The sequence below is a fragment of the Mus caroli genome, unplaced genomic scaffold (genome assembly GCF_978045245.1).
Source record: "Mus caroli unplaced genomic scaffold, Mus_caroli_1 scaffold_5, whole genome shotgun sequence".
Lineage (NCBI taxonomy): Eukaryota > Metazoa > Chordata > Mammalia > Rodentia > Muridae > Mus > Mus caroli.
This window is the reverse complement of record NW_028227260.1, coordinates 21,683,671-21,710,592: the sequence shown is the minus strand read 5'-3', so window position 1 is coordinate 21,710,592 and position 26,922 is coordinate 21,683,671. Positions and strand designations below refer to the sequence as shown.

Genomic DNA, 26,922 nt, shown 5'->3' with positions numbered 1-26,922 from the left:
AAAAGGAGGCACAGAACTGGCCCGTCTCCAGGCAAGATGCCAGCCTTAGCTCTTGGACAATCCTGGTTTGTGTGGGCCTCAATGCCACATTCAGAGACTTCCACACCCTTCAGCATGGTCCCTCCCTCCCAGGAGAAGGAATACCTGGAAGTTTAAAAGAGGGAAGACTTGCAGATCAGGTTCAGACATTCTGGATGAGAGCAGCAGGCCCAGCCAGAAGTGGTACCATGTCTGAATGGAGGTTCCTCAGCTGGGTCAGCATTCTGCTGACCATCCTCCTAGATCTAACACACCAGGGACCTCATGGCTCTGCCTCATCAAGCAGCAAGGTCAGTTCTAGCATAAGAGGACAAATTTCTGGAGTTTGTGAGAAAAGTAGCTCCTTGGGGTGGGAGGAGTAGAAGTTTCTCAGTGTCTTTCTGCAGGGCTGAGAAGCTGGAGCTAGAAAAACCAAGTTACTGTTTGCTGAGTGCATGGTAAGTGCTATCCCAGTGGTTTTCATTATTGTTTCAGTTGGTTCTTTCAGCATCCCTGTAAGCCATGCTCTCTCATTCCCATTAATGAGAGAAGGAAACAAAGGCTCATAGGTTAAGACAGCAGAGACAGAACTTGAACCCATGCCCATTTGACTCTAGATTTGCTGTGTCCCACTTCCCTACACTGAGCAAACATGATGTGTGTGATGTGTGAGTAGATGGAAGGATAATAAATTCAGGGAAGATAGGGAAGAAGATAGTTATCTTCCTGCTGGCTGACCTTCGTGTCTAAGCCTCATTTAACACATCTGTAAGATATGGGGAATACTGGAATTTAATACATTAGACACTTTCAATAATTGCAGTACATTACTATACATATGAGGCTCAATCCTTATAGCTGAAATCATAAAGAGGAAAAAAATCTAAATATCACATTACCTTGTAAGAATGTAGAACCCAATGAATGCATCCATTCTATTATATTCTAAAATGTTACATTTGTTCTGAAGTGATGCATGGACCACCACTACCACCACCAGCAGCAGCAGCTTTAGGGAACTTGGGAGCAAGGAGAACATCAGCCTCTCCCTGCCCCAAGGTTGCTAAATCAGAACACACATTTAGCAAGATCTGAGTTCCACTTGCTGCACTCTCAGGCAGGTCCACAGATGACAAAGGTCACTTTTCCTAGAGTCACCTCAGTTTCTTCTCCTGTGGCCTGAAACCAGTTCCAGAACCTTGAGATCCCAAGTACCTGTCCATCTGGGCCCAAAATGGACTCTCTCCAACTCACCTCTCTTGTATTCTCTCTCAGTTGTTGATGATGAGCTACTCCATACGTTCCACCGTGGTGTCTCGTTATGCACACACTTTGGTCACCTCTGTCCTCTTCAATCCACATGATGAAGCTCATGAAGCCACTTTTGACCTGAATCTACCCCGCATTGCCTTTATCTCTAATTTCACAATGTAAGTCTGCTTTAAAACTTACTATTTCATTCATTTGTGCATACATTCATTCAATCTTGTTCTTTCACTAGTGCAGAGCAGTTAAGAGGATGAATTATAAAAGCAGGCATCTTGACTTTGAATCCTGCCTTTGCCAGCTGTGCAACTCTGGATAAGCTACCTAACTTCTGAGCCTTATTTTACACATCTGTAAAATACAGATAAAATTAGAAACTACTTGCAAGAATTAAATGAATTAAAATGTATGGAAATCTATGCTAACACTTGTGTGTGGCATATGATAAATACTTGATAAAAATTGGGTGTTTGGGGGGGGGGGAAGCAAACCTTTCCCTGATACTAAAGGCATGATTCATACAGTGCTGGCTAGATGTGGTGGAAAGATGGACTACACACAGTCCCTGCTCCCAGTCTACTGTCTAATGGGGAACACACACACACAAAAAAAAAAAAACCACACACACACAAAGGAACAAGTTGATTTAAATAGAATACTCCAGCAGGAAAGAGAAAACTGATTGCAAAAAGGGAGGAATCATGAGGCCCAGCCAGAGATGGTGATCAGTTCTGAACTCCCATCAGTGGACAGAAGCCTTGGAAAAATGACACACAAGCTAAAGCTTCAATTATGAAATGTTCACTAGCCAAGCACTATGGAGGCAGGCCTGGAAAATTAAGGCAAAAGAACTAAGACACACATGTTCCTTCATGAGGAAAAAGTTTATGCACTTCTATGTCTTGGAAGTATAACAGGCAGAAGAAAGATCTGAATGAGACTTGGGATGTAGGAAACGACTAGGCTTTTAGGGCATTCCAGTGTGAAAGTGAGCACATGGAACACACACATACACACACATGCATGCATGTGTGCGCCCACCCTCCACACACTATACTATACTATACTATAGAACAGATATATATTATGAGAAATATACATGTAAAGTCATCAAAGAATAATGGAAAACTCTAAATAGAACACTAATAGTCTTTCATCCCCCTTTGATTTGTCCCCAGCATCCCCAGGGACACTTTAGAGAGAGCTGGGCTCCTTAGTAGAGAGACATGGTGATGTGGTAAGCAAAGAGTGACAATCATGAATCAGGGGTAGGCTGGAAGAGTCAGCCAAGAAGCTGGGAAGCAGAGTAGGGTCCTGTACTAGAACAAGGAACACGAACATGATGGTGGAATTTGAGAGTCCATTGGTGGCAGAAACAACCTGTTTATGGTGAAAGTATGAATGAGCATCGTCTTTTTTTTTATTTCAGTTTTGTTTGGTTAAATGACAGGCGATGGATGAGATGGTGAATGAGGGAAGAGACACAGATGAAAGAACTCTTAGTCTGAGTTATGAAAAGGCTTCTGGGGTTGGGGATGTTGCTCAGTCAAATGTTTTCCTAGTATACCAAAACATCTTGGATTCCATTCCCAGTAACACTTAAATGGTCACTGTGGCACACACCTGTCATACCAGCACTTGGGAGATGGAAGCAAGAAGATTAGAAATTCATGGTTATCATCCACAGTTATATATAGTGTGTTCAGGTTCAGTGCCAGCCTTGGCTACATGAAATCCTGCGTCAAGGGGGCAAAAGGAAAGGGGACTTCTGTCTTGGAGTGGAGACACTCTCAGAGTTAGATTAAGGAGTCCAAGCCAAACAGAATCCCTACCCTTGTTCAGTCATTGTCACTGTGTGATAGAGGAGAAAGCTCCTATGCTATAAGCAATCTTTACAGTCCTAAGCCCATGCCATTCCATCAAGAGGCTCCTGGCCTTGCCTTGAGAGTGGGTAGGTTGTGAAGAGGTGATTAAGGTGAAGTCAGTATAGGGGAGAAGACCTGACCATAATGAAGGGGTGATACTCTAAAACAGGATTTCCAAGTTAGTAAGACTTGGAGGAATCGAGATTCTTTCAAGTAGGGGACCAAAAGAACCAAATACAAGAATAAAAGTAGTCTCCAAACAAGTCGCAGGTATGATATGAATGAAGTGTGGGGGCGACCTGAGAGGTTGTCAGTCAGGTAATGTAAAAACCAAGCAATAGGCAGAATGTGAGTTCATTTCAGTAGAAAAAAAAATACGAAAAGGATTTATAAAAAATTAAGCAAAGCAGACTGGAGAAATGTCCCTGGGCAGACTCTGTGGAAAGTATGCTGGCTGGAGGCAGCACACACACAGAGGCCCCAGTGTGCTACTGCCAGAGTCGCTCCACCCTACCACCCCAGCCCCCAAGAGACCTTGAGGCCCAGCCAGCACTGTCCACCCCCACACTAACCAAGCCTCAGCAATACTGTTTCAGCTGCCTTGAAATGCTCCTGTCAGCTGTATATCTTCCCCTAGCGTTCCAGGAAGCTGCTAGTATCTGTGTCCTAGCCACTCCATTTCTGAAATGGAGACAGCTGTTCTTGCCTCCCGCAGAGGTATATTAATGTTCTCTAGGACACCACATTCTCACATCTCAAAGGTAGCTCTGACCTATCCGTTCCTTCCCAGTGTGAGCTTTAGCCAACACTTAACATTCCTTGCTGCCATGCAAGCTCATTGGGTCTTGAGTTCAAAGCCCTAGATTCTCTCACCATCTTTCTCTACCCCCCTTTTCTTTGATCCACTATTTGATGATACGAGCTCTGACTTTTCTTACTGTCCTTCTTGGTTGCCCATTATGAAATGATCAAGTGAGTGCTGCATTCCAGGCATGAGCAGCAAAGCAGGCAGGCATTTCTTTATCCTCAAAGAGCTCACAGGCTCCTAGAGAAAATAAGACATGGGGAACATAAGCACACATGTATCCGTTTGTCTATGAGAAGTGTTAGCAAGGAAAGCAAGAGAAACAGAGATTGAGTAGAGGTACTAGTCTAGAGCTATCAAAGATCAAGTGACATTAAACAGAGACTCAAAGAGAGTGCTGTAAAGACTGAACAATCTGAAGAGGAATATTCTAGGCAAAAAGGAAGCATAATACCAAGGCTCTGGGGCAAGAGTGTGCTGAACAAGTTAAAAAAGAAGAAAAGTGAGGAACACTATAAAAAGCAGCTAAAACTACAGACAAGCTGAGGATCTAATTGCTGAATGGATACCTGAATGCACCATAAAAAGAAAGGAAATTCTGTTTCTTGTGACAGCATAAATGGGCCAGCATAGAAAAGGCTGTGACTAGAATATTAGAAGCTCAAGCTAGCTTGGACCACAGACCAAAACCATATCACAAAAAATATAAATAAATAAAACAGTTTTTGTTTAATTCTGGTTTTAAGCTGGGTGCAATTCCTCATGCCTATAATACCAGTTTTGGAATGGGGAGGCAAACAGCTGGGGAGTTCAAAGACAGCTTGAAGTAGAACAAAACTTGGTCTTCAAAACAAACCAACCAACAAACTCAACTCCTTCAAAATGTGATTAGAGAGCTAACTTGCAGCTAAGAGTACTGTCTGCTCTTCCAGAGGACCTGGGTCAAATTCCCAGCATCCACATGGCAGCTCACTGTCTGTAACTCTAGTTCCAGGGGAACTGGAACCCTCCCTGGCATCTGTAGGTACCAAGCATGTATATAACATATAGTCATATACATAAGCAAAGCATCCATAGACAAAATAAAATAATAACTTTAAAGATGTTTCAAACTCTCAAACACTACCAAATGGATCGAGGGAGAAGTCACTAATGCTAAGTGAAGTATACCAGACACAGAAAGGCAAATACTACATGATATCACTCACACGATATATACACATAAATTTTACACAACGTATATATGTGTCACATGGATAGCATTAGTACATACAACTTTTATGGGTTTTTTGGTACGTTGGCATGTTTCCATGGGTTGTGGAATCTAGATTGTTAGTTTTGTGAATTTGAGGGTGAAATGATGATTATCCAAGGGTAGGGAATACATAGGGAATTCTGATCACAATTAGATAGGAATGACAAGCTCTATGGAACCCACCAAAAAGCTAGACTGCCTGACCAGTGAGCCCCAGAAATCCACTTCTTTCCACATCCCCAATTTTGGCAGTCCAAGAATGCCTCACTATCCATGCTCTGTCTTTTTTTTTCTTAATTTAACTTTTATTGACTATTTGTGGATTTCACATCATGTACCCCAATCCCACTCATCTCCCGTCCCTTCGGACCTGCCCTCTGCACCCAAAAGAAAAAAAATCCACATCAAGGAAGCTGTAGTGTGTGACAGTGTGTCCCATACTATATACCCTTTTGTCCACACTTTGCTTTAAAATGTTTCCTACAATGAGTCACTGGTCTGGTTCAAGACCTCTGGCTTCTGCTACATTATCAATACTGGATCCTCACTGGGACTCCTCTAGATATCCTGTTGCTGCCCTGTGTCATAGAGATCCTGCAGTGTTGGATATGTGGTACCACCAGACCCTTCACATGCTCCATCAGTTCATAGATGGAGTAGATGTTGGGGTGATAACAACTCAAACCCATGGATCGGGACTATGTGGTAGCTGAGTTGGTCAGATGGCCAGCTCTCTCGTACCCACACCACCTGACAAACTCTCCAGCACTGCCCCGGGCTAGCTCATCCAATGCCTGCAGGAGCCAGTAAGAGACAGAGCCAGCACTCCCATTCTCATGCCCTCAGGGCTAGCTCACATCAGGGCCAACTCTATTGTGCTGTCTAGGCAAGGTACAGGGCCCAGTCTCCTGAATGTTGCAGCCAGTGAAGGGCAGTGTCCTGTATATTTAAACATAGGTATGGGGGATTAAACTCAGGTCTTTGTACTTGCAAAATAAGCATTTTACTTCATTTACTTTTATGTGTAAGTTAAAATAATTTTAATTTTTAAAATTATAGAGAGATAGAGGCAAGACTATTAAGTTCAAGGCCCTTTGAGCTTCAGAGTAAGCCCTGCTCAAACAAAAAGAAAAAAGTGAAGGATTTTTTTTTAAAAAAAAGGCAGGAAGAACATGCTACATAGTGTGTTCAGGGCTAGCCTAAGCTACATAGCAAAGCCCTGTCTCAAAAAGCTGTTGCTGTAAGCCAGCCTTGTCTACATAGTAAGTTCAGGCCTGCCAATGGTATGTCATATGACCCTGTCTCAAATAAACAAAGATTAATGGATATTTCTACTGCTATGTGATCTATCTATAAAGAGTGAGTGCTTAAAAATGGAGCCCAGTTAGTAGGTGTAATAAATAGTTCTTTCATTAATTTGACATAAACTAGACTCATCTGGGAAGATGGAACCTCAACCGAGAAAATACCTCCATCTGGTTGGTCTATAAGCAGGGATATGGGTCATTTTCTTGATTCAAGATTGATATGGATGAGCCCAGACCTTTGTTGGTGGTTCCATCCCTGGGCTGGTAGTCCTGGGTTCTAGTAAAAAAAAAAAAAAAAAAAAAAGAAGACGGCTGAGCAAGTTGTGTGGAGCAGGCCAATAAGCAGCACTCCATGGCCTCTGCATCAGCCTCTGCCTCCAGGTTCCAGCCCTGTATGAGTTCCTTTCCTGACCTCCCTTCATGATTGGAAGCTTTAAGCTGAAATAAACTCTTACCCTTCCCAAGTTGCATTTGGTCATGGTGTTTATCCCAAAACAGAAGGCAAACTAGAACAGAAATTGCTACCAGGTTCGTGGGGTATTGCTGCGACAGAGCTAGCCATGTTGTTTCAGGGAGGAAATAGCAAAAGATTTTGGAAGTTTGAAATGGAAAAGCTGTTGAGTGCTTAAAGTCTAATGGGCTGTTCTGTGGGGGCATGGAAAATAAGAGTGCTGAGAGCAGTGTGATAATAGGGACCTGGATTGTCAAGTTTTCTAGGGAAGCAAAGACTTTATCGGGCTATTCTTATATTTGGAATTGAGAAGCTTGCTTTCTTATCACTGAAACTGGGCCTGAAAAATCAGCTGGGATTAACAAGAGACCAGTATCCCTAAAGTGAAAATGTTGCTTTCCTGGGACAATCAATGCTGGTTAGCTTGGGCTAAAGAATCAACAGTGGTTAATAAGAGACTAGCATCATTGAGGTGAAATCTTGTGACAAGTATTTCTTTGGCGTCAGCACACAGAAGCTGTGGTCCAAAACCTCCAAGGCTGCATCTCAAGCTGATAGCCAGGGTTGGTAATGCACAAGAGTTCGCTATGTGGCACTGTTTTTGGCATTGTGATGGGGACATGGAGAGCAGCTGAGGTTGGCATTGTGAGAAGCCGGGAGAGGACATTGAAAAAGATGAAACATCAGTTGTAGTGCAGACCCAGCATATTGGAGGTGCCAGGACTATAGGATGAAAAAACAGTGACAAGTGTGGTGTGGGGCTGGCCTGAGCCTAAGAGACCACCCAGATTTGTGTACTACAGACGGCAGAGCTGCAAAAGTGGAGCTGCCCACTTCTCAGCACTTTGAAGGCCAGGAGTTTGTGAGTGAAACCCAGATGTTGGACTTTTTACACTGTCAGAGTTTACTTTTGCTTTGATTGTAATTGTGTCCTACTTAGTTCTTCCCTCTTAGGACAAAAAGTATACAACTTATTTTTTCATTTTACAAGAGCTCACACTTAGGGACTTTGGATTCTTAGAGAGACTTTGGATATCTTAAAGAAGCTGAATATTTTTTTTTAAGTCTGAAGAATGTGAGACTTTTAAAATTGTCCTGTTTTATATTGTGAAATTAGCATGAGATCTTGGGAATAAACACGAAAGGAAAGGTTATGATTTAATAGTGATGTGTTTATGTGTCATGTTGAATCGGGTCACTTGTGGTAGTTAAGTTTTTTGTTTGTTTTGTTGTTGTTGTTGTTGTTGTTGTTTTGTTTGTTTTTTTTTTGTCAACCTGATGCAAGCTACAGTCACCTTGGAAGAAGGAACCTCAATTAAGAAAATGCCCCCAACAAACTGGCCTGTAGGCAAGCAGCAAGCATGTAAGAGCATTTTCTTAATTAGTGATTGATGAGGGAGGACCCAGCTCATTGTGGGTGGTGTCATCTCTGGGATGGTAGTGCTGGCTTTATTAAGAAAGCAGGCTGAGGATCCCGCAATACCTCTCCTGGGCATATATCCAGAAGATGTTCCAACCGGTAAGAAGGACACATGCTCCCCTATGTTCATAGCAGCCTTATTTATAATAGCCAGAAGCTGGAAAGAACCCAGATGCCCCTCAACAGAGGAATGGATACAGAAAATGTGGTACATTTACACAATGGAGTACTACTCAGCTATTAAAAAGAATGAATTTATGAAATTCCTAGGCAAATGGATTGACCTGGAGGGCATCATCCTGAGTGAGGTAACCCAATCACAAAAGAACTCACATGATATGTACTCACTGATAAGTGGATATTAGCCCAGAAACTTAGAATACCCAAGATACGAGATACAGAGCGCATGAAACTCAAGAAGAACGAAGACCAAAGTGTGGACACTTTGTCCCTTCTTAGAATTAGGAACAAAACACCCATGGAAGGAGTTACAGAGACAAAGTTTGGAGCTGAGACAAAAGGATGGACCATCTAGAAACTACCATATCCGGGGATCCATCGCATAATCAGCCACCAAATGCAGAAACCATTGCATACACTAGCAAGATTTTGCTGAAAGGACCCTGATATAGCTGTCTCTTGTGAGACTATGCCGGGGTCTAGCAAACACAGAAGTGGATGCTCACAGTCAGCTATTGGATGGGTCCCAGGGCCCCCAATGGAGGAGCTAGAGAAAGTATCCAAGGAGCTAAAGGGATCTGCAACCCTATAGGTGAAACAACAATATGAACTAACCAGTACCCCCTGGAGCTCGTGTCTCTAGCTGCATATGTATCAGAAGATGGCCTAGCCGGCCATCAGTGGAAAGAGAGGCCCATTGGTCGTGCAAAGTTTATATGCCTCAGTACAGGAGAACACCAGGGCCAAGAAGTGGGAGTGGGTGGGGGTATGGGGTGGGGGTATGGGGGACTTTTGGGATAGCATTGGAAATGTAAATGAGGAAAATGCCTAATTAAAAAAAAATAAAGCAGGCTGAGCAAGCCATGGGGAGCAAGCCAGTCAGCAGCACCCTTCCATGGCTCTGCATCAGCTCCTGCCTGCAGGCTCTTGCCCTTCTTGAATTCCTGCCCTGATTGCACTCATTGACCTGAGCTTTGTAAGCTGAAATTAAACCCTGTTTCTTCCACTGTCGTCATTTCTTAGTTATCTGCAGCTCTTTGAATAAGGTTGAGGCCTCACAGCCTTTCTTCCTTCCATGTTAAAATATCTGCTGGTTTCTTCCTTGTTCAAGTCATGTTTAGCCATATTGTTGAGACTTCATGGGTGTAACTTCTCTGACATCCTAGGAGACACAATCTCACAACAAACTTGTGTTCCTCTGGCTTTTACAATTTTTCCACCTCCTCTTCTGCAATGATCCCTGAACCTTAGGTGTGAAAGTTGTGTTGTAAACATACCAGTTGATAATGGACTGCACAACTCGGCATTTTGATTGGTTCTGGTTTTCTATAATGGTTATTTGTTGCAAAGAGAAGTTTCCTTGATGAGGGGTTAGAAGTACACTTATATGTTAGTATAAGAATAAATGTTTAGATTGTTTTGGGGAGTTATGCTGGCTTAGTAAAGTGGCAATCATATGTTCTCCTCCAAGATCCATGATTTCATTAGCCCTGGTAGTTTTCTAGTGGTCATTGTTGTGGTTCATAGGAATCCTAGCTGGGTAGAACTACTGGTTGCTTCCCTCCTTTAGAAACTTGTAGGGCACAATCTGGTATATTCAGGGACAGGCCATTCAGGTCAGATCTAGTTCATGTCCTTCGGGACCTGTGACACTGACTGACCCTGGGGACCCCAATTAAAGAGTCACTGACAATTTTTAACCATTTTTATCATTCACAATATTATTTACCTAGTGTGTTTTCTTTAAAAAGACACACTTTTTAGATTGTTATTCATATCTCAAGCAGCAGTGCCTGTGAGTTAATTAAATTCTCTCTCTCTCTCTCTCTCTCTCTCTCTCTCTCTCTCTCTCTCTCTCTCTCTCTCTCAGTCTCTCTCTCTCTCTCTCTCTGTGTGTGTGTGTGTGTGTGTGTGTGTGTATCTCACTAAATTGTCTATCCTGGCCTGGAACTCACTATATAGCCCAGAGGAATCTTGAATTTGTCATCCTAAGTGCTGAGATTCTATGTCTACACCATCATGCTTAGCCTGAAGTGTTTTATTTAAAAATAAATGTTATAGCAACTATACAACAATTACAGTAAAAACATTCAACTATGTAACACCTAAAAATATTTTTGCGTGTTAAAAGGCAAACATTGGTCAACGCTTTAAGAAACACAAAACTGCAATCTTGGTATCCCACATGCTGTACAGTCTCTCTTTTCTCCAGTTGACAAGCAGACTTCAGAAGAACATTGTCACCTCTTTTATCTTACTCTCACTGCCATTAATTGTTCACACTCTATTTTGAATTTAATGACCCTGTTTTATTCTTTCTTTTCCCATCCCCCTTCTCCTCCCTTTTATTTTTCTCTGTTTTTGACCATCCTTTTTCTTTGTCTAACTTCGCTATCCCTTCTTTTTCTCTTCTGCATAAGGACCATCGACGATAAAATCTATGTTGCAGAAATCAAGGAAAAACAACAGGCAAAGAAAATGTATGAGAAAGCCTATCACCAAGGAAAGACAGCTGCTCATGTGGGCATCAGGTAAGGCTCCATCTCATCTGAAATGTGATTAAGTCATCTTAGCCAGATGAAATATAGACTTTCTCTCTGGACCTCATTCTCTACTTCTGCAAGATGAAGAAAATGATTTCTACTGCATAGGATTTACATCAAGATTATGTGAGTCAGTACAAAGCAAAGACTACAACAATAGATGTTTAACGCATGAGGGTTTATTTCCCTAATTCTAGCTTTCTATTTCCCTAACTCTGCTAGCAAGATGGAGCTTACTGGTGCTTTGGGGGAAGATTTTATACAAGTGAGTTTTTCTCTCCTCTTTTGATTTTTTATTTTGAATATGATATTTTATTTATTCTCTGAGAATTCCATACATGTATGCAATGTAATTTGATCATATCAAACTCTCATCCTCCATCCAACCCCTCATATACCCCTTTAATTCATCCCCCCCAACTGCATATCATTTCCTTTTTTCCTCTATAATTGTCTGTATTCAGTTAGCAAGTGGGTGTGGGGCCACTCACTGGAGCACGGCAATCTACCAGGCAAGACTACATCTTCCAAATAAAGATGACCTCCCACCCAAAGAAACCATCAACTACCTCTTCCATAAAGAATAAGATCTCATAGGCCCTTCCCCCCCCCCATTCATGCTAGGATTTTGGCTGGCTTCATCTTGTGTAGGTCAAGTAATTATAGCTGCTGTGAGTTCATGAGTACAAAAGCCATGTGTTGTAGACAGAAGATATTATCTCTTCCCATTCTTTAGGTTTTGCATTCTTTCTGACCCCTATTTCATGACGTTACCTGAGCAACAGAGTGGGTGGCATAGATGTCTTATTTAGAGCTGATTCATTTATTCTCATCATTTTGATCACTTTTGAGTCTCTTAACTAACCAAAAGGAAGATTTTTGTTCAAAGTTGAGTCCATTTTGACATGATCATTTTAGTAAAACAATAATAATGGGTTCTTTCTTAGGGCCTTGACCTCCTTAGCCATAGACTTTTGACTAGGGTTTTTGGTACCAGGCATGAAGTTCTTCCAATGAAGCATGCCTCAAATCAGAGAGTAGTTAGTTACCCCTAAAACACTCATACCACTATTATACATCTTGCTGGGTAAGTATTGTGCTAGGTTCAGCTCTGGGAAAGACAATTAATTTATCTTCTCCCTAAGCAGCTTAGATAATACCTCCCAGCACTAGGAAAGCTAGTTAGCAGGAAGGAAGTTTCCTGGTCAGTTCAAGATTGATTTTTCTATTACCTGCAACCCAAGTGTGACATCTTCAGCAATAGGGATTGCCTGTCTTTCTAGAGTGGGCAATGTAGAGAAATGGTAATGGCCTATGTTATTTGGGGGCTTCTGAGGCCTCCTTGAACAACAACTCCCAAGGAGATAAGTCACAGGACACATTAGGATTTTAGTTTTATAACACATGGCTTCTGGGGGTAGCCTCCATTAGAACTCCTTGAAAAATGATATTTTAAATTGGCTAACAAAGTCATAGCTTCCCATAAGGCTTTTTCATACATCATTAATTTTGGCTGATCCATACCCCATAGTCTCATCTGCCCAATAGTCCAACTCTCATCAGCATTTAAAACTTTAGACACCAGTATTCCCCCTCCAATTCCTTCATACTATGCATGTTCTACTTATCCCATTAAGGTCTCTTGCTCCTTCTCCACACTCACAGGCTCTTTCTGGCTTCCTGACTTCTACAGACACTTTATTTTTTTAATATTTTTTATTACATATTTTCCTCAATTACATTTCCAATGCTATCCCAAAAGTCCCCCATACCCTACCCCCCCCCACTTCCCTACCCACCCATTCCCATTTTTTTGGCCCTGGTGTTCCCCTGTACTGGGGCATATAAAGTTTGCGTGTCCAATGGGCCTCTCTTTCCAGTGATGGCCAACTAGGCCATCTTTTGATACATATGCAGCTAGAGTCAAGATCTCCGGGGTACTGTTTAGTTCATAATGTTGTTCCACCTATAGGGTTGCAGATCCCTTTAGCTCCTTGGTTACTTAAACATGGATATCTACAGATTTAAAGTTAGGATCCACATCTGAGAGATAATTGATAGTATTTGTCATTCTGGCCTGAGTTAACAAGTGAGATTTGTCTAGATTGACTTATTTTTTTAAGTGAGTTCTGTTCATTTGGTATAAGTATTATAATTTGTATGGATTCCTCTAAGCTTCTAAGAGAGTTTCATCTTACAGAAATGAATACTTTAGGTTTGGGCCATATAAACAAGCTAAGTTTAATACAGAAATCAAGCAGGTTTAGGGGACTATTTAAAGGTAGAAAGGCATCATTTGCATACATTGAAAATGCCTTTTGTTAATTCTGGATTCAGGTTTTTATCGACCACATTTACATAAGGGAGAAGGCTATCTTTGAGATCATTTTCCAGGTAGAAAGTTCAGGAGAGGGGATGAGGGAGGAAGAGAGGTTGCTGAGTAGTACATGCCTGCATGACTGACTGTGGCCCAAAGACTTATTTGAGACCTGATCAGGTCCAGTTGGTTAAGTGTGAGGGTTAGCAGAAGCATGCCATCCAATTGTTCCCTATACCACAGGAAATCCAACACCCTTCCTATCAATTTTTACTTCTTGCCCAGGGACCGGGAATCAGAAAACTTTCGAATCTCCACTATGCTGGCAGCAGGCACAAAGGCAACTTTTGCCCTGGCCTATGAAGAACTGCTACAGCGACACCAGGGCCGGTACCAGTTGGTGGTAAGCCTGAGGCCTGGACAGTTGGTGAGGAAGCTGAATGTAGAAATCACTGTGTCCGAAAGGACAGGCATCACCTATGTGCACATACCTCCTCTGAGAACCAGCCAAGTGTGCACCAACAACCAAACAAGTATGTGAGCAGTGCTATGAGATGACAAAGACATTGCCATTCTTTAAATGGAGACCTTGGACACTGTGGGACAGTAATATTCCTCTACCAATTTCCTTCCCAAATCAAAGACAAGGGGGCTTGCTTAGAGTTTGAGATATTTGGAGTTGGATATCTGCCCAATTCTTCAAGTTAGTATGAATTTGGCATGGAATAGAAGCTTCTGAAAGTACATATTCAATTATTAAAATGATTAACAGACATGGCATGGTGGCACATGCCTTTAGTCCCAGTTATCAGGAGACAGAACAGGTACCTCTGTGAGTTCAAGGCCAGTTTAGTCTATATAGTGACTTCCAGATGAGCCAGGGCTAAACAGTGAAACTTTATTTTTTAAGAAAGAAAGAAAGAGAGAGAGAGAGAGAGAGAGAGAGAGAGAGAGAGAGAGAGAGAGAGAGAGAGGAAGGAAGGAAGGAAGGAAGGAAGGAAGGAAGGAAGGAAGGAAGGAAGAAAGAAAGAAAGAAAGAAAGAAAGAAAGAAAGAAAGAAAGAAAGAAAGAAAGAAAGAAAGAAAGAAAGAAAGAAAGAAAGAAAGAAAGAAAGAAAGAAAGGGAGAGGGGAGAGAGACAGAAAGACAGACAGATAGAAAGTAAGAAGTTTGACAAGTAGATGTGGATGGATCATGAAGTACTGTATTAACAATGTTGAAGGATGCAGAAACCATGGGGTAGGGGCCCTACTTTTCCCTAAATGACCAGAAAGAGAAGAAAAGCAGAAAGGAAGGGCAGGTAATTCTGGGATGCCATGCAGAACAGAAAAGCATCTTGACTAATAGGCTTGTTACCGAGTCCATCTGTAGGGTTAGGACAGGAGAACTGAGTGCGGTGCAATCTGGATATGAAATTAAGGAAACACAGAATTCAGTACCACACCCTACGGGAGCCTAGTGCAACAGGCTTGGGTTAGGACCAAAAATCTCCAAATTTAATGAGGCTCAAGTGAATGTTATATCCATCCAAGCTGGGGGAACCAGTAAACCAATGTAAACAATTTCCTGAGAGTTGAGTGGATAGAAATAGGGAAACTGCATAGCTCAAGAGGCTATCCATGCAGAGATTTTCAGCACTAGAGAGAGGGTCTGGTTGATGGGAACCTGCCCAGCCAGAAAGACAGCATGGTAGAAGCTGGGTTTGAAGTCCATATTTACTCTGCCATAAGACAGGGCTATAGGCTTCCCTTTTTTGAAATGACAAATGAAATAGAGTATATCTATGATCCAGGACCACAAGGACAGCTTGGGGTTTTCCAGAGCTGAGGAAGGAACTTAGGCCCTTGTTCATGAGAGGTGATGACTCTCTCACAAAGTTATACCCTGGCTTAGTTAGGGTTTCTATTGCTATAAAGAGATTCCATGGCTACAGCAATGATTATAAAGGGAAAAAATTAACTACGGCTGGCTTACAGTTTCAGAGGTTTACTCCATTATCACCATGGAAGGAAGCATGGTGGGATGCAGGCAGACATAGTGATGAAGCAGGAGCAGAGAGTTGTACATCTGGAAGGGAGGCAGCAAAGACCTTCCCTCCAGTGATACTCATCCCCAAAGAAGGCCACACCTATTCCAACTAGGCCTTAACTCCTAATAGTGTCACCTTCTATGGGCCAAGCATGGAAAAATATGAGTCTATGAGAGTCATTCTTAAGTCAAACCACCTCACACGCTAAGATCCACTGCAAGACACCAGAGCATTCTCCCTTTCATGTGACTTACAGCACCCAATTGGATACTGGTGGTGGTGGTGGTGGTGGTGGTGGTGGTGGTGGTGGTGGTGGTAAGCGTTCTCTTCAGCTGACACTCACGAAGTTCCAGGTGTGCTTCCAAATGCCTTTTTCCTTAAGCCCACATCAAATCCCTAAGACAGACGACAGTGACCCAGGAGCCACGGGCACCCCTGTGCTGTGGCTATGGAGACCAAAGCACACTGATCAACAACTGACCCAGGCACACAGGGCACTATCAGGGACCTGGGTCCACAGGACAGCTGAAGCTAGCAGCCTGCATGCTTGAGCCCCAAGCTAAAAATGGCAGCACCCTCCCCCTTCTCCTTAAAGGTTAAAACAGAGGATAGAAGTAGTCCTGTGGGGATAAAACAAAACAAAGAGGCCTGGAAGGAAGGAAGCCCAGGGAATGTATGTGACCAGGCCCTCAGAGCAAGGGGCTCAGTTTGCCCCTAAGCTTCCTGACAGCTGGAGCAGGAAGGAGGAGGGAGCTGAATTCCCAAGTCTCCATTTTCTGCAGAAAGGGAGGCTCTGGGACATTTCTAAGTGGACACTTGTCTTGGACTAAAATTCAGGAGTTGATCTTCACACCAGTTGAGCAAATGTCCGGAACCAAAAGTTGCCCGTGATTTCAGGAGAGCCGAAGAGGCTCATTCAGAGGCACCATTCTGAGTGGCAGGGGGAAGAGAGGGAAGGAGGGCCAGAAGTTGTGTCTCAGAGGAGAGCCCTGCTAGCCTGCCCTGTCTCACAGCAGAAAGGAGAGGAGAGCAGAGGAGCCCAGCTCTGCCACTGTGTCTGTCTCTGTCCTCCCCACCCACCTCACTGGTCTCAAGAGAAGGAGACTATGGCTCCCTGTGAAGCTGGGCCATCAGAGTCCTGCAGACACAGGCCTTGGGTGGGGTGGGAAGTGAGGCAGGGAGAGGTGGTGAGTGGAGAACAGACCCTCTACCTCATGATGCTGGGGGCTGAGGGAGGGCTGGGTCTGGCAGGCAGGGTGTGATGGATGGGGGCAGGGCAGGAGCTGCCCAAGGGGCTTGGGACAGAGTGACAGTGAGCAGCAGGAAGGGCAAGCTAGGCAACTGGGGCAGCCCAGAGTGCCAGGGGCTCCAGGTCTCACCCTCCCTACACATTGCCCGGGAGCTCTTACTGTCCCCACCCATGGCTTTTCTCTCTGCTGAGCTCTCCGTACCACCTGCATGCCCACACAGGTGAGGGTGACTTGCCCCCATCCACCAGGATACAGAGGGGAGAGACCTGTGTCCACATCACCTTCTCACCAACACTGGGAGACCAGTCTGCCTTCTCCAGCTCAGGCATCATGGCCGACTTCACCATCCACTATGATGTGGGCATGGAGGACATCATTGGAGATGTGCAGGTACCTGGACCCCAGAGCTGCAGAGTTCTTGGGCACACAGTCAACAGAGCCAGAGCCATGCTCTAGGTAAAAGAAGATGAGTCCCTAGAGTTAGGTGAGAGCTACCGTCAGGGGTCAAGGCATGTGGCTTCCCCCTTTGGGAACCCTGTACACACCACACAGTTAGAGACACAGAACTGCAGGACTTGGAACAGGGCCTGAACAGAGCCACCGAGTTGTGTCAGTAAGCAGTCCCTTTGCAGAGCAAGGTATTGCTGAGTCATTGGATCACATAGTTTGTGTATGTCTCACACTGTTCACTTGTCCTTGGCTTTCTTGTTGGGTTGGTTTCTGAACATTTGTTCCCCACCATGAGGCCCTTTCCTGCACAGGAAGTGTGTCACCTATGAGTCTGAACACCCCTGGAGGAGAGGGGAGCTCCTGTGTTGTAGCAGAGCATGGCAGCTCTGACCCAAGACCCCAGGCTTGCTCATAAGTTTAGCCAAAGACTGAGAAGTCAGCTCCCAGAAGGTCTCTCCTGCCTCTCTGCAATGTTCAGCACACGAACCACCCTGCTGAGAGTCCCCAGGCCACCAATCACTTTCTCCACAACTACCTGAGCCTGCCCCACAGGGCACAGGAGCACTGATTTGCTCAGGCTCCCTGGTGCCCTGGGTGTGTCTCCCTCCACCTCCTCCACTGTTCAGCTTCTGCTTCCCCACTCTAGTCCCTGGTAACTCCCTTTCTATCTTCATCCCTCCACAGCTGACCCACTGTCTTCTCTCTACCCCATCCCATACAGTGCTGGGGGCAAGCCTGCTCCTTCCTCCCTATCTTGACATGTCCACTAGCAAACTACTCAGGCCCAGGGCCCAACCCATTGCCCCTCGAAACGCAGAAAGGATCGGCCTCAGCTCCCAATCTCTCTCCCACCTGGCTCCTGGTTGTGAAGCAGACAGATCCTTGTTGCCATGAGAGTGAAATAAACCATAGGAACTATGCTAAGCAGTATGTGAGTGGTACCAGACAAGGAGGTGTCAGGATGGTCCTCCTGAAAGAGTTACAATGGAAAGTGTAGTGGCATAGTGAGCAGATCTTGCCTGGAGTGAAGGGAAAGGCATGGGGTGTTGTGGGGAGGCGACAGACTATGCAGACTGAAGGCAAGGATCCATATGGAGACCCATGGCAGTTATGGCTGTTGCAAAGATGCAGCGTCGAAGGCCTGCACTAAGACACGGAAACTGAGAGTGAGCAGTCCACACTATAAATAAGGCTGGTTTGAGGTGAAGAGGCCAGGGAGCCCTGGACTGTATGCAGCAGATCAAAGTTATGAGAATGGGTGGCCACGTGGCAAAAAGGGCCAGGCTGACTCTCAGATCTGATGGGAAGGGAGCCTGGTGATGGTCGTGGTCTCCATGAGGAAAGCATAGCAAGGCTGCTGGTGGAGAGAGCAAGGGTGTTGCTGGGCTGGGCCCTCCAAGTTAGAGACACTGGAGCTTTCCAAGTCTTCATGTGGCCAGTGAGTGGGACACATTGGGAAAATGGCCCTGGAGTGCTATGGCCTGGGCTTTGTCGTGTGGGGTCTGGAGTAGCGACTTAGCATTGTGATGGAAGGGAGGAAACCAAGTCACCCAAAGGCTATGTTCCCACCTTGCACTCAGAGTCACCTCTGAATTCAGCAGGCCTAATCCTAAGCTTGGGGCACTCGCCTCCAAATTCCTCAAGAGGGACCTGTTCTTGAGCATATGAATCCCTCTGGAAATCAAAGCGGGTTGAACAAGCATGTGTGACTTTGTGCCCTTCGATGGAACGGTTCCTGGGCTGACAGCAGAGATTGAGTGGGCTTGGGAGGCTGCCTGACAGTCTTGTACCCACGATACAGGCTAGTCAGAGAACTGTTTAGAATGGGGTCAGGCACTGGTGGACACACTTCCCTTGCCCACATATACCAGGTACATGGTGCCCTCAAGGTTTCTGCTCTTGGCTTGGCAGTGACAGGATGGGTGAGTGATAGAAACCTTGGGGAAAGGGGACAGGGAGGGAGCCAGGATTGTGGGGACAGGCCTCCCACTCCACATGAATTAACTCAGAGGCAGCGATGGAGGGGAAAACATTTTCTCTTCCCAGTCCAATCTCTCTCTCTCTCTCTCTCTCTCTCTCTCTCTCTTCTGGAAAAGAAGGGGGCTCCCTGAATGGCTGAGAGCACACAGCAGCAGACACTGCTGTTCCTGGGCAGCCCTGACACCTTCCTTAGGCCTCAAGCTGAAAGCTGCAGAACAGCCTAGACCCTTAGGCAGCCTAGGCCTCCTTGGCTGGAGAGGACACTGGTCTGAGGGGGCCTCCTGGCCCATCTCCTTCCCTTCCCTCCACTGACCCAGCCCTCAGGCTCTGCAGAAGGAAAGATGGGAGTGGGGCAGGGGACCAACAGCCAATCACATCAGGACAGCCCAAGGCATCTGCACCTGGTGCTAACCAATCCCCTCTGAACACATAGCTCTGTTGGCCTCTGCTTCCTCCTCCCCTCCCTGCTCTGCCCAGCAACAGCAGAAAGGAGAGTTTAGGAGGAGAAGGAGGCCCTGCAAGCTCCCAGCCCTTGGCAGCAATGAGCTGGGCCCCCGGCTCACTCTGTCGAGGGAGGTTAAAACAATACTTTCCATTCCTGGAGCCCAGACAAACGTCCCCGGGGACCCTCAAGCCTGTGCGAGTCAGGCTGCCTCGTGGACAGGAACTCACATATTCCAAAGATGCTGACCCTTGTAGGCCTGGACCCCAAGCTTGTCTTCTCCACTCTGCTGCTCTGAGCAAGGCCTGGGATGAAGGTCTGCAGAACAGACGTTCTGTTCTGGTGTGCAGATAAACACTAGTCCAACACACACAAGTTGGGAGAGGGAGTTGGCCTGGGAAGGAGAGAACAGGGCGTCATGTAGGAGAGGGAGAGGGGCCTGATTAGGACTGGCTCTCACCATGCTTCTTGGCTCCCCTTCTTTTAATCCAGGTCTATGGTGGCTATTTTATTCATTACTTTGCCCCCAGAGGCCTCCAGCCACTAGAGAAGAATGTGGTGTTTGTTATTGACGTGAGCGGCTCTATGTTTGGAACTAAGTTGCAACAGGTAACAAGGACTTTGCTTGCTGCCTATGATATCCATATCTATCTCCCCTTTAGATTCTGTAAAATGTAAGTGCTTTTTTTTTTTTAATGCCTGCTGCTCTTTTTATCAAAGAAGTTTTCTTTTTCTCAAAGAAGTAACTCAGGTTGGCCTCAATCTCACTATAAGCCTTAAGATGACCTTGAACTTTTGATCCTCTTGCCTCTACCTTCTGACTGTTGAAATTCCAGATATGCATAAGGATGCCGAGTTTATGTGGTGGTGGAGATTGAATATAGGGCTTCATGGATGCTAAAGTCTGTAGTAACTGAGCTATATTGCCAGAGCCATGACTCTTTCTTAGTGAGACTGTGCCATTAGAAATAGGGATAATATTAGTGCCTTTCCCAGTATGTTTCTGTAACACCTGTGTGAGCTAATACAGCTTAAATATTCAACAATGTCTGGAACATTGAAATGCCGTATGCTGAAATGTACCTAATACTGGACTCTACTTGCTATGGAGCTTCATATATGCCTAGCTCTATGTTAAATATTGTCATGGTGAAAAGAGAGGAAGAGGAAGCATTTTGAGTCATGTTCTCAGAGTATTTGCTATGTGGCTGGAGAGTGAATATATTGTATATCAGAGTGTTAATGAAGAGTCTGGAGTAAAGACTGTTTGGGTATGATGAATGAATGCGGATAACCCAAGAAAGTGCTTTCTAGAGAATGGGCACGTGAAAGAACATTGAAGATATGAATAAATAAAGGAGAAATGGTGTGCTTTCTCAAGGGCACAAGAGCCAAGTTATGAAGTTAAAATGGAATCTGGATTATCCATGAGCTGTTGAGAAAGTAACCCTGAGGGAAACAGAGGGGGTGAGAATCAGCAAGAGATCTAAGTGGAATTTAAGCAGGTAGAAGCCGGGCATCTAATCATAGGGTTATCTAGCTTGACGGGATTAAAAGCATTCAACCCAGGACCACACAGTCAGAGACCACTGACTATACAGACCAAGGAACCCTGGGAAGAACAGAACCAGAAACCTCAAGAGTGAAGCTGTCTCCGTGGATTGTTTATTTGGTTTGTTTTCTTGGACAGTCTACGTATCACAGGCTGTCTTAGAACTCACAGCCCTTCAGCTTCAGCCTCCTGAGTGCTGTTTACAGGCATGCATCACCATAAGTGGCTCCATGGGAAATTTCTTGATGATAATCTCAAATTCTGTACTATCTAATACAATAGCCACTGACCACATGTGGTCATCGAACATTTGAAATGTGACTTTTGCAAGGTAAGAAATGATTTTTTTCTCTATTGAACAGTGGACTTCTAGGCCTACCATAAAACCCAACAAACATTTAGCCCTGACACCCTCAACTCACAGAAAGGTGAGGTCAAAAGGGCTAAAAGAGCTTAAGCCTCTTGTAGAAAGAGCCTTACAAGTTCATGCGGCTCCATTTTTGTCTCATCTCCTTCACCCTTTTCCCACAGACTAAAAAGGCCATGGATACGATCCTCAGTGATCTTCAAGCCAGTGACTCCTTCAACATCATTACCTTTTCTGACACAGTTAACATCTGGAAAAATGAAGGCTCAATCCAGGCCACTGTCCAGAATATCCATAGTGCCAAAAACTACGTGAGTCGCATGGAAGCAGATGGCTGTGAGTGTTAGATTTTATTTCCAAGCATTTCTCCTGGTTCTGATTTTTGTCCAATCCTGTCTCAAATAATCACCCAACTCTCCCAGATCTACTGCTTCTGTCATCTAAGCCATCTTTTCCCCTTTAGCAAGAAAGGCTCTGGTTCTGTCTTTGGGTGGCTGTCATCTGACTAGAGAATGAAACAATCCCGCCTCTCTTCCACCACCACCCCCCACCCGCTCCCCACACCCTGGGAAAGAATAGTCTGAAACAGGGAGTGATAAAAAACAAGGACATATGGGCCCCACTATCAGGTCACGTGAACCAGGGCGAGAGTGAAGGAGTTAGGATGGATAAGCAGTGGGAACATTACAGCGTGAGAAAAGATAACGTGGGAAGGATGAGCCTGGGAGTGTGTCTCTAGTGGGGGTAAGAAATGGCCTGAGAATGTGGTCTCACAGTCTACTCCCCGATTAGGGACGGACATCAATGCAGCTCTGCTGGCAGCTGCTTCAGTGCTGAACCATAGCAACCAGGAGCCTGGAAAGGGCCGTGGTGTGGGGCAGATTCCTCTTATCATGTTCCTGACAGATGGGGAGCCCACAGCCGGTGAGACAACTCCCAGTGTGATTCTTTCAAACATCCGTCAGGCACTGGCCCACAGGGTATCTCTTTTCAGCTTGGCCTTTGGAGATGATGCTGACTTCTCACTGCTGCGTCGTTTGTCCCTGGAGAACCAGGGAGAAGCAAGACGCATATATGAGGATGCTGATGCAGCCCTGCAACTAGAGGGTCTCTATGCAGAGATTTCCAGGCCTCTCCTGGCAGACGTGCACTTAGACTACCTGGGTGGCTGGGTTGGGGCTTCCTCTAGGGCCCATTTCCCTAACTATTTTCATGGCTCAGAGCTGGTGGTGGCTGGCAACGTGCAGCCAGGTGAGCAGGAACTGGGCATCCACTTGGCAGCCCGTGGTCCAAATGGTCATCTCCTTGTGGCCCACCATAGTGAAAAAGCCAGCAACAGTAGCCAGAAAGCCTTTGGTTGCCCCGGGAAACCTGCCCTCAATGTGACCCACTTTATCCGCCGCCTGTGGGCCTATGTCACTATTGGTGAGCTGCTGAAGGCACGCTTCCAAGCCAGGGACACCACAACTCGCCGTCTGTTGGCTGCCAAAGCCCTCAACCTATCCCTTGAATACAACTTTGTCACAGCTCTGACTTCACTGGTTGTGGTGCACCTCGAGAAGACCAATGAGGAAGCCATGACCCAGCCATCCACTACAGCCAAGACAAGCACAGTCACACCCTCATCCAGCAACAGGCTTGGACTAGGAACAGGCACAGCTCAGCCAGCCTCAGTGTTCAAGGTCTTTTCCAAATCAAGACCCACAAAACCAACCTCAACTATTATTGCTCCTACAATGAAGGTGACCAGTTCCAAGGAGCTAGGGGCACTGGGTTGGTGGTCTAATAGCCTAACAACTTCAGTACAACCAAAACCCCAAATTCCAGGCCAAGATTCCAGCACCTTGGCACTGCCAACTTTGAAGATGAAACCTCTTGCCCATGTGCCTTCAAATTCTTTTCCTCGGAAGCCCAGTACTTCAACACACCAGAATCCTGGCATCACATCACTGGTTAATTCTGGGACATATATCCTGCCATTGAATCCTGTGAGCCCTTCCCAGCCCAAAGGTGGCACCATGAAACATTTTATTTCATTTACTCCTTTCAAACTCCCTGCTTCATCAGATGCCCACCCTACACCAGATACCCCATCATACTCTCAACCTGTATCACAGGAACCTATATCACAGTCATCCCAAAGTGTGCCACAGCTCAAATCTATCTCCACATTTCAGATACCCAAACACCCATTACACCTCAGCTCCAAAGATCTTGCTCCCAAGACTTCCCCAAATTTACCACACTCTAAACCAGGGAATGTCTTACCCAAGTCTCCTAAAATCCCTTCATCTCATGAACCTAGTGTCTCATCTCACCAAACTTCTCCTAGCCTACTTTCCAAGTCCAGAACATCAACTCCCTATAGCACCCAAATCCCACTGCCTGCTAGACCCAGGCCACTAGTTCCTCAGAGCCTCAGCACATTCTCAAATACACTCTCAAGTTCCACAAGTCCCAGCAGCACTGTGGCTACCTCTATTCCTGGGGAGCCTCTCCCTTCTCCCTTTACCCCTACTCTGACCTCTCTGCTGCCCACTGCAAGACGCTGGCATCAGCAAGACCTGCTGCTAGAACCCAAGAGCACCAGGCAAGTTCTGGGACCATCTCTGCCAGGGATTCCAATAATGGCCCAACCCAACAGCTTTACTCCTATGCCATAAGTGGCTCCCCTACACCTCCCAATCTTGCTGCCTTCCAGCACTCTCCCAGAAGCCATCAGTCTTCACCTTCTCCCAGAGAAACTCCACCTGCTGTCAGAGTCAGTGGAAGAGTCCAAATTCGTGGAGTCCTTGAACCCACCAGTCTTCTATACCTTCCTCACTCCTGACAAAGATGGTGAGTGTTGCTGGCAAGAGGCCAGGCCAGAGTGGGGGAGGTGCACATGGAGATAGCAGGAGCTGAGAGTAGATGAAAGATATAAGGCTTCTAGCAATGCTCCAGAAGCTTCCTTGGTTGCTTTGGGACTTTGGACTAGTTAACATTTCAGACCTCTGTACCTAGGCCCAGAATTAGAGGTCTTGGCAAATATTACTGGAAAGGCTAAACAAAAGCAAAGTGGCCCAACTAGAGTTGACATTTGTCTCATTGAAAAAGAGAATAGTTGCTGACTCCCAAGCACAGAAGGAATGTGCTAGTATAAATTGGAGCATCACTAGTAAGTCAGGTCTTCTTCTTGTTCTGTGCTCTGTGAACAGCTCCACTTAATAAATTTTATGGAAAATAATGGTAATTCCCAGTACATTTTCCAAAGGCTATTAAGTACTATTTTCCAGCTTTCCCTATGTACAGGTACTTCTCTTCATTTCATATATCTAATCCAGCGTTTAATGTCCCATGAGAAACTATTGTTATATGCATTTTATACACAGGGAAACAGAAGCACAGAGAAGTGAAACAACTTGTTTAATGTCGCACAGCTAGTCAGAGACTAAAACCCAGATATTCTGGTTCCCCAAAGAAATGGGTTTCTGTCACCCCACTAGACTGCTATCTTGAAAGAAGGGGACTCTCTTGGGTTACTTTATAGCACAGAGTTAAAAAGGGTTACAGGCAGCAATAATTCACAGGGACATGATTTTAGGCAATATCTTTGACATACCTTGTCCCTCACTTCCCCCAAGATCCAATCCAGCTCTGCATCCTGGTGCTTGTATTTCTAATCTATTTCTCAAATCTACTGAGTGCCCACAATCTCAACTGCCACCATTACAAATCAGACAAACACTACCACCTTATCTAAAGACTCTGCATGGTGAGCTCTGTATGCCCACACCATGGGTGACTTCACCTTCTCCCATGTTCCTATTCATCCTCTGATCTCTAGACTTGGATTCTTCCTCACTCCTCCCACTGGGTCCTCCCCAGTCAACACTCAAGTACTTCTGTCTACTGTTTCTCCTTGATGCTCACCTAGCCTGCCCTTTCCTATAGTCCTCGTTCCCTCCATATTCCTTTCTCTTCAGCCTGTGCCTTGGCTCTCAGAACAGCATCCTTGCCCACCCTCCTCCACAGGACACTTCAGTCATATATGACACCCTTGATCAGTCCAAGTTTTATTTTGGATAGCATCCACCACCTTTGATAACCATGACTATGCTATTTCTCCGGGTGAGAAACCCCATCTGTCTTTCTCACCATCATATCCCGATGCCTAAGCAGTGCCTGGATGAATGAATGAATGAGCAGATATGAATGTATAGGTGCTGTGAAAAAGAAATTTGAATCTGAACTTGAAAAAGGCTGTGATGAAGATAGACATAAACAGATCAGTTTGGGTAGCCACTGGGAACTGTCCCAGTTGGAATGAAAGAAGGAGCAGACATGGAGGTCACATAGAATCCTGGCACATGGGAGACTGCAGCATTAGAGTCAGTAGTTGGAGGCAAGCCTGGGCTGCACAGTGATATCACCCGTCTTCTCTTTGACCCAGGCGTGGGAAGGATTCATTTGATTTCTTTGTGTTTGGCAGGAAGTCCACACTGGAATGGCAATTCTGAGAGAACTCTGGGATTTGCTGAACATGACATGAACTCTGAGGAAAGTTCTAAGGAGCTGGTAAAAGGTGAACAAGGGGGCTCTTCTGACCAAGACTCCTCTAAGCCCTTGTTTCTACTCAGTGGCATCTGGAACTCTCATCGACAGTGTGGGAGCAGTTTAAAACAACAACTCAATGAAGTCTCAGGGAGTATATCAGCCAAGCATTAGGGCAGGTCTGATGCTTATGTTAGCCAACACACGATGAATTCGATGGTGTCTTTGTAGACCTTTGGTCTCATATCACTTTGTCTGGACAGGTTTTTATCTTATTGGTCTCGTTTGTTTGTTTTTTTTTTTTAATTTTCATTTTTGCAATTTTCTGTTTCTTGTGTTTTTGTGTTTTTTCTTTCTTTACTTTTGAGCAAGCGAGAGAGAACGTGAAGTCAAGTGCATAGGGAGATGAAAAGGTTCTTGGAGGAATTGGAAGGGGGAAACATGATCAAAACATATGATTTTTTTAATTAAAAAAAATACAGCACCCATGCCCCTTCTTTCACATTCTCCTGCTGTTACAGACTGCTGCAACATGGGTAATTTATAAAGGAGAGGTGTTTATTCATCTCAAAATTCTGGATTCTGGTCTGCTTAAGTGACTGCATTTCCTGAGACTCTCCTTGATGCCGCAGAATCTCAAAGTAGTGAGAGGCATCACTCAGCAAAACAGAGCAGGAAGAAGCAAACAATTAGCCGGCACTCAGAGCAACCACCAACCAGTTCAGGGTCAAGTGTGATGGTCATGTGTGATCGCAACACTCTGGAGGTTGAGGGAAGGAGGATTGGGAGTTCAAGTCTAACCTGGGCTATATATTGAAACCCTGGCTCAAAGAATAGACAATAGCAAACAAATCAGTTCACTGGGATAGGATAAAGCATAAAGAAAAAAATGG

The 26,922-nt window shown here is 45.1% G+C and overlaps 1 protein-coding gene across 1 annotated transcript in view; it reads left to right on the top strand.

Annotated features, from left to right (window-relative positions):
• The first annotated feature begins 227 nt into the window (after window positions 1–227).
• The window catches only part of Itih6 (inter-alpha-trypsin inhibitor heavy chain family member 6), a 30,399-nt gene continuing 3,704 nt past the window's right edge, over window positions 228–26,922 (top strand). The window contains exons 1-10 of the mRNA XM_085837557.1: window positions 228–329; window positions 1,294–1,448; window positions 10,988–11,098; window positions 13,713–13,960; window positions 16,926–17,095; window positions 20,070–20,186; window positions 21,661–21,832; window positions 22,289–24,086; window positions 24,198–24,334; window positions 25,968–26,060. Coding sequence (XP_085693683.1) covers window positions 228–329; window positions 1,294–1,448; window positions 10,988–11,098; window positions 13,713–13,960; window positions 16,926–17,095; window positions 20,070–20,186; window positions 21,661–21,832; window positions 22,289–24,086; window positions 24,198–24,334; window positions 25,968–26,060 — 3,103 coding nt within the window. The remainder of the gene's footprint in view (window positions 330–1,293; window positions 1,449–10,987; window positions 11,099–13,712; window positions 13,961–16,925; window positions 17,096–20,069; window positions 20,187–21,660; window positions 21,833–22,288; window positions 24,087–24,197; window positions 24,335–25,967; window positions 26,061–26,922) is intronic.